At 46.1% G+C, this 7728-nt stretch overlaps 1 protein-coding gene across 1 annotated transcript in view; it reads left to right on the forward strand.

Annotated features, from left to right (window-relative positions):
- Positions 1-4714: 4714 nt before the first annotated feature.
- The window catches only part of DDX17 (DEAD-box helicase 17), a 29509-nt gene continuing 26495 nt past the window's right edge, over positions 4715-7728 (forward strand). The window contains exon 1 of the mRNA XM_029955411.1: positions 4715-4897. Coding sequence (XP_029811271.1) covers positions 4715-4897 — 183 coding nt within the window. The remainder of the gene's footprint in view (positions 4898-7728) is intronic.

Consider the following 7728-nt stretch of genomic DNA (forward strand, 5'->3'; position numbering starts at 1 on the left):
CCCTGCTCACTCTCTGCCTCTCTCGAAAAAAAATAAATAAATAAAAATAAAGACATAAAAGAAATCTTTAAAAAAAAATTTTTTTTAAGTTACCTCTCCCCAATTCATATAGTCTCTCCTGAGACATTGGACACTGAGTGACAGTTACAAGGATTAAAACATGGGTCAGAAGCTATTCATTCGTGCAGTGACAGCAGGGCGGCAGGGCCAGCGGCAGGGCCAGCGACCTGGCAGTCTGTTCCTGCTGCTAGACTGCAGGCTCCTGAAGCCTAAACTGCGGTGTTGCTCAGACTCCTGTCCATCCCCAGGGCAGTTTTCCAGCCTCCTGCCAATTCGGTGACTTCTAATGTCCTTCTGACAAATCTTCCTTTGCTTCAGTTAGCCAGAGTTGAACTCTATTACTTGCAATCTAGAATTCCAACCAAGGCACAGAGAAAGTGACTCCCAAATGCTGCTGCCGGGGAGTGGGGACAAAGGAGGGGCTTCCTCAGCCCTCAGACGAGCGACTCCTCATTATTCATACTCTTCATATACTCTTCCACACCGGTCTTTAATATTTTGAGAGGAAAGTTGGGATTTTAGTTGGCTGAATATAAAAGAAAAACTGAAAATAGCAGTGTCTTAAACAAAATCAAGGTTTTTCTTTCTCTCGTTGACAAATCTGAAGCCAGGCAGCCCAGAGATGCTACGGCAGCTCTACTTTGTCCTCGGGACCCCTGCTTTGTCTTTCGGCTTGACCATCCTAGCTCGTGGCTCCCATCCTCAAGGTCACCTTATGGCCTAACAGAGTGCTTGGAACATCAGAGAAACCAAGCTGGGGGTAGAAAGATAAAGGCAGAAGGGGGAAAAAAAGAAAGGTTTCTTCCAGCTGAGTCAGCCCCTGGCAAGCAGCCTTCCCACACAGTACTTCTGCTCGTGTGTGGCTTGCACTCAGTCACACGGCCTACAAAGAAGTAGAGAACTAGTCTTTTGTTCTAGATGGCTGGCGATATGCTCACCTAGAATTTAGAGTTCTGTAATTAAGGGGGAAGGGAAGAGGGGCGCCCGGGTGGCTCAGTCGGTTAAGTGTCCGGCTTCAGCTCGGGTCATGCTGTAACAGTTCATGGGTTCAAGCCCCACGTTGCACTCTGTGCTGACAGCACAGCTCAGAGCCTGGAGCCTGCTTCAGATTCTGTGTCTCCCTCTCTCTCTCTCTGACCCTCCCCTGCTCTCTCTGTCTCTCAAAAATAAATTTAAACAAAATTTTTTTAAAAAGGGGGAAGGGGGGGCACCTGGGTGGCTCAGTCGGTTAAGGCTCTGACTTCGGCTCAGGTCATGATCTCATATTCATGGGTTCGAGCCCCACATCAGGCTCTGTGCTGAGGCACCTGCTTCCGATTCTGTGTCTCCCTCTCTCTCTGCCCCTCCCTGCTCATGCTCTGTCTCTCTCTGTCTCAAAAATAAGTAAATCATTTAAAAAATTTAAAAAGAATAAATAAAAAAGGGGGAAGGGGAGAACGGTTGTTGGGTAAGTAAACTAGCAGTCTCGACCACAAAATCTTTCACTTCCTCAGCAAAGACACACTGATCATTGGTCTGTTACATGCAGGGCGTTTCAGGTGTTTTCTACTTGTACGGGTAGAGCTGGTTGCGGAGTGTGTCAGTTAGAATGCCTTCAGCTGCGGGGAGCACTTGGCTGGCTCAGGGGGTGGAGCATGTGACTTGAGCTCAGGGTCATGCATCCGAGCCCCACATTGTGTGTAGAGAAAAGAGGGTGCCTTCAGCTGCACGTAGCAGAAAACCCAGCTCAAAGGAACTTAAGCAATGAGGAAATAGGCCATTTCATATAAGAAAAAGTTCAGAAGTTGAGCTTATCAACTAGTAAGTTCATTAACATCATTAATATTAATAGCAACTATATAATGTCATCAAGGGCCCAAGCTCTTCCTGTTTCTTCACTTTCCCATCCTCAATGCTGGTTCGTTCTCCAGAAGCTCCTCTCAAAGTCAAAAGATGGCTACAGCAGTTGTACCTTCACATCCAAGCATGACAACGTCGAGATGAAGTGGCAAGGAAGCAGCCCGCTTGCATTGCTGCGTCCAGCTCGTGGGTTGGTTGGCGGGTCTAAGGCGGCCTTGCCCGTACGTCTGGGGTCCTGGCAGGGATGGATGGATGAAAGGGTACTTCTCTCTGTCATCATTCAGTCATCTAGCCTGAGCTTTTACATGGTAGCCGGTCTGAGAGGGCTAATGCTTCTCAAGCCTCTCCTTGTCTCTGCTTGCTAATGTCCCATTGGCCGGAGCAAGTCACGCACCACGCCCAGAGTCATAGAGGGAGGGGACTGCCCGGGGGCTTGACTGCCAGGAGCTGTGGTTCCCTGGAAGTCATCAGGATCACAGGCTTCTACAGGGTACTCTGTTGGGCCTTTGCAGGTGGGGAGAATTCATCTTCAAGAGCCTACAATATGGTCAGAAACACGAAACACAAGCTTTTAGAAAGTTAAATTGCAACGCAGGATTTAAATATTTAAATAACACTTTTAAGACTACGTAAGTCTGAAGGTAGGCTCAGAGAAAAGGGTTTTGACCTGGGAAGGCTGGTTGGAATGTTCCCAAGAGGTCTCAGATAGCGGTGAACGTCCCATGCTTCAGGGGCAGGCCCTTCAAAGGCTCCCTCGTCAATGTGTTTAGTGCCCCAGCATTGATTAAATCCTAAAGAAATGGTTCAGTCTGACCAAGCAACATACACTGCCAGGGAGAGTATACCAGCATGCCCGTGATATTGAAGAATGGACTTATTGGCAAGAGGACCAGATGTGAAGATTGACCTGAACTACACATTGCCTCAGTGAGCAAGTTCAAGTTGAGTTAAAGTTGCTTGATGAAAATGGAATCAGAATAAGGTTGCTTGGGTATACATCTTAAATTCTTATGTTTTGTTTTTGTTTTTATTTTTGAAAGGGAGAAAGAGACAGTGTGAGCAGGGGAGGGGAAGAGAGAGAGGGAAACACTGAATCTGAAACAGGCTCCAGGCTCTGAGCTGTCAGCACAGAGCCTGACGTGGGGCTTGAACCCATGAACCGTGAGATCATGATCTGAGCCGAAGCTGGATGCTTAACTGACTGAGCCCCCTAGGGCCCCAACATCTTAAATTCTTAATGGGCTCTGATGGCCCACTGCATTTATCCTCATTCATTCATTCATATGTATATTTTAAATGCGTAAATGGAGTACTTAAGACAAAAATGTACAAAAAATAATGCAGTCAATGAATTATTTGCGAAATGAAACATTACCAATATAACTGGAAGACCCCTGAATATGCTCTCTGATTGAATTTCTTTCCTCCCCCAGAGAATTATTCATTTTTATGAATTTACTTTCAAATACTCCTACATTTCTTTCGTCTTACATCACACATATGTGCCTCCCTAAGTTACAAAGCATCCTGCCTTGTATCCCACCAATATTGAAACACTAGTCAGTCACCAAGTACAACGGATACAGTAATGATTAATCAAGACAGTCCCTGACGCGTGAACTCACAGGGAAAGTCACCCAAATAACTGCAAATGTGGTTAACAGCTTCAAAGCAAAAGTCCAGGGGCCTGTGAGAGTACTCCCTGAGGGCTCTGCCTGGTCTGGGGTGAAGCCGCCCAGGTCCGGGGCAGATACGAAGCCCTGCCGCGCAGCCTGGACATTCACATTGTCCTGACAAGCCCCCTCTACCTTGGGCAGCTCTTGGATGCCTGCTCTGCCAACCTTCCCTCCCCCCCACCCCCCTTCCTCAAGTAGTTTCCCTCCTTGTTGGCAGAGACCAAAGAGCCCGTCCTGAACACTACAATCCGGATTCAGTTCACAAGGGCTGCCAGGGGGTCGCCTCCCTCCTTTCCCACTGTAAGAACTGGTCTTCGCAGCAATTCCAGTCGGTGGAGGAGGTGAAGCCACGTGAATCTACTCGCACCGACTTACTCTGAGCAGGAGTCTGTTAGGGGGAACAGTGGGGCTGCAGTCCCCCCTGAATTCTCAAATTCAGAGTTATATACGTATAGAAAAGCAAAAGCCTCCCCTTTGATTCAATCCGAAGCACCCGCAGATCAGTCAGGTAGGGATGTGCGTGTGTGCGCGCGCATGCGTGCGCGTGTGCTTAGGCCTGGTGGCCTTTATAAAACAGTCCTTCCTAAGAGATAACCCTGATGCTAACTGGGTTTTCCTCCAGCTGTGTGCAAACTGTATTTTGTCTCCGTGATCAAAATTATTCAAACACCAGAGATTTCTTTCTCATTATATAAAACCTTAGAGACACCAGTTGGTGTTTAACTGACCCATCGATGTGTTCACTGTTTTTGTCTTTGTGGTCTGATTTTTGGTGCCAGCCCGTTTTTCTTCACATTATTGTCTATGTATTTCCAAAGTACAATTGTATTTCTAAAGTAGATTTCTAAATGTACAATAAAAGTACATAATTCTATACTCTCAGGTCAATTCTCCTTTTCATTCTGCTCCTCGGCAGGATGTTGCCAACTTTCCCCTCAGATTCTCTCCTCAGCTCTGGACCTGATCAGCATCCTTCTATCTGTCTGGAGAACACAGTGGAATCTGTTGAAACTCATGAACTCACTCCTCTAACTCCTGCTCAGCTGCTTTAGCATAAACCTACTCCCTCCCCTCCAGCGTGTGGAGCTGACTTTTCCTCTCTGTGATTGTCAAAAGTAAGCCAAGATTGCCGATCACTGATGCTCCAGGTTGGTGTCGCCAGCAAAGATGAGGCCCTGCTGCAGTTCTGGAGACTGTCCGGGCCTCCCGAGCACCAGCGCGGCCAGTCACACAGCTCTGGCAGCGCTGATCTTGAACGCTTTTGGGGCCCAGCTGTGACGTGGCAGATGGTGTTGGCCACAGTGATCCAGAAAGTTGCTTGGGTCAGTTTCATGCTTCTCCAGAGCTAACAAGCTCCCGTGGAAATCACCTTGGTCCCTCTGTGCGCTCAGTCCAAGCCAGTGAGAGCTGTTTTCCTCTTGCTAGCACACGATGAGGAGTAATGTCAGCCATACCGGGACTTCCAACTGCTGAAAACCCTGGGATTGGCTGTAACCTTTGCGACAGTGGACATAGATGTGTGGGGACAGGGGCTGTAGGAGTGAGCAGCACCAGAGAATTCGGGGAGCCAGGGATCGAAAGAAGATTACATCCCTGAGCCTTGCAATCTAGTGGAACATCTCAGAATTTTCTCTGGACTGAGAACCAGTTACGTCGTATGTGGCCGTGAAGACACGGACAGTCTCTGTTCTCAACCAGTATCCTTCTGGAAGAGGAACTCGGCACTCCAGGCATCTCAACGGCACCTCTGTGAAACAAACACCCTCTACTGAGCACTCGAGAGCATGTTCAATGTTGTCCAAGGTCAAGCCATTGCCTTACCGCCTCCTCTCTCACTTCCCCCAAGCAAACTTTTTTACTTTCTCTGGCTTCTCGGATTTTGCACTGCCAGACACATCACTCAACACTGTCTTTAAATTCATTTATATTCAGCAAAACAAAGAGCCTTCCGCTACTAGGATCCCTTGACTTAGAAGGCTGCTAGGGAATTATAACAACTTTTCCTGTCACAAAAGAAAAAAAAAAAAAAAGGTTTCTTGTCCCCACCCTAATTAGAAAGGTACATTTGCTGAGGGAAAGGGCAGGGTGGATGTATCATCCTGGGCATTCCGAAAGATAAGTGCTAAGCATTTGAGTGTAGTATTCATCACACCTTATTAATTATAATTAATTATAATACCCCCTTTCTCGTTTAGAGTCTTTAAGGAGAAGTAACACTGTTAATCTCTAGGCTTGTGAGTCATTCTCTTAATTCTTGACTATGTCACCCCTAGTGAGCTGACTGCATAGTCTCAACTCTCCTCTTCCTCGGCCTGCTTGCCTGCTGTGTTGAGGGGAGGAACCCAACAGCTGCCCCCATCATCTTTCAGGAGAACAGAAAAAATATTCTTTCCAGGTGCTGATTAATGCCTTTAAATCCCAGAGGACAGATCACGTCTCTAAGTTTCCAAGCAGGCAGGGGACGGAAGTAGACCCTGAGTTTTTCTATTCGCATGTATAGATAGGGATTAATAAAAATCACAAAAGTTAGCATAAGTAAACATTTTAAACGTGAGTGAAGACTAGAGAATAGAAGTTTGCTGAAGCAGGGAGGTGGTGTGGGTTGGAGCCAGAATTTGGAAGGCCTTCAACCTCAGACTATGGAAGGAAAACTGGGTCTTGGGGAGCCGTTGAGGGTTTTTAAGCAAAAGACTTATAGAGAATAGCAAAGTTGAAAAACAGCGACAGTGGAACTCCATTCTTCTGTCTAATACAGAAGCCACAAACACACGCATTCAACTAGAGTCCATAATTAACACCTCTCAGCCTAAATTTCTGCCTAGCAACACTGAGCTGGACAGTGACGCACCCATTGTAGGTGGGGCATGGCTACGTGGTCTGGGGTCACCTCTTTAGATTAGCCGTCTTCAAATGGTACCTCTAAAGAAGTTCTGAAAACAGAACATACGTTGATGCCTAAACTTTTTCATTGTAGATTTAAATTGTTTTAAAGGATGAAATTTGTGATACAGTGAAGTATTGACATTTTATTTTATCTCTTCCCCGAAGCAGTTGACATTAACAAAATTTTTTTAATCTATTTTTGAGAGAGAGCACGCGCACATGAGTGAGGAAGGCACAGAGAGAATTCATGAACCATGAGTCATGATCTGAGTCGAAATCAAGAGTTGGATGCTTAACCAACTGAGCCACAGGCACCCCAAATATTGGCATTTTAAAATGAAACTGTCACATCACTCTTTTAAATGTATCCCAGTGTAATTTAAATACCATAGCAGTTTGATACCCAACATCTTCCTTTAAAAATACATGAATAGGAGGGGCACCTGGCTGGCTACAAGTTGGTAGAGCATTAGACTCTTGATCTTCAGGTTGTTGGTTCGAGCCTCACATTGGGTGTAAAGATTACTTAAAAATTAAAGAAATCTTTAAAAAAATTTTTAAAATGTTTATTTATTTTTGAGAGACAGAGACAGAACATGGCGGGGGGCGGGGGGAGAGCAGAGAGAGAGGGAGACACAGAATCCGAAGCAGGCTCCAGGCTCTGAGCTGTCAGCGCAGAGTCTGGCACAGGGCTTGAACTCATGAACTGTGAGATCATGACCTGAGCTGAAGCTGGGTGCTTAACCGACTGAGCCACCTAGGCGCCCCAAAAGTTAAAAAAGCCTTTTTATTTATTTATATTTACTTTTTTATAATAGTTTATTGTCAAATTGGTTTCCATATAACACCCAGTGCTTCTCCCCACAAGTGCCCCCCGCTCCATGACCATCACCCCCTCCCTTCTCCCTCCCCCTTCAGCCCTCAGTTAGTTTTCAGTATTCAATAGTCTCTCATGATTTGTGTTCCTCTCTCTCCCCAGTTTCTTTCCCCCTTCCCCTCCCTATGGTCTTCTGTTAGGTTTCTCCTGTTAGACCTATGAGTGCTAACATATGGTATCTGTCCTTCTCTGCCTGACTTATTTCACTTAGCATAACACCCTCAAGGTCCATCCACTTTGCTACAAATGGCCAGATTTCATTCTTTCTCATTGCCATGTAATACTCCATCGTGTATATAAACCACATCTTCTTGATCCACTCATCAGGTGATGGACATTTAGGCTCTTTCCATGATTTGGCTATTGTTCACATTGCTGCTATGAACATTGGGG

This window comes from Suricata suricatta, chromosome 10, assembly GCF_006229205.1.
Source record: "Suricata suricatta isolate VVHF042 chromosome 10, meerkat_22Aug2017_6uvM2_HiC, whole genome shotgun sequence".
NCBI lineage: Eukaryota > Metazoa > Chordata > Mammalia > Carnivora > Herpestidae > Suricata > Suricata suricatta.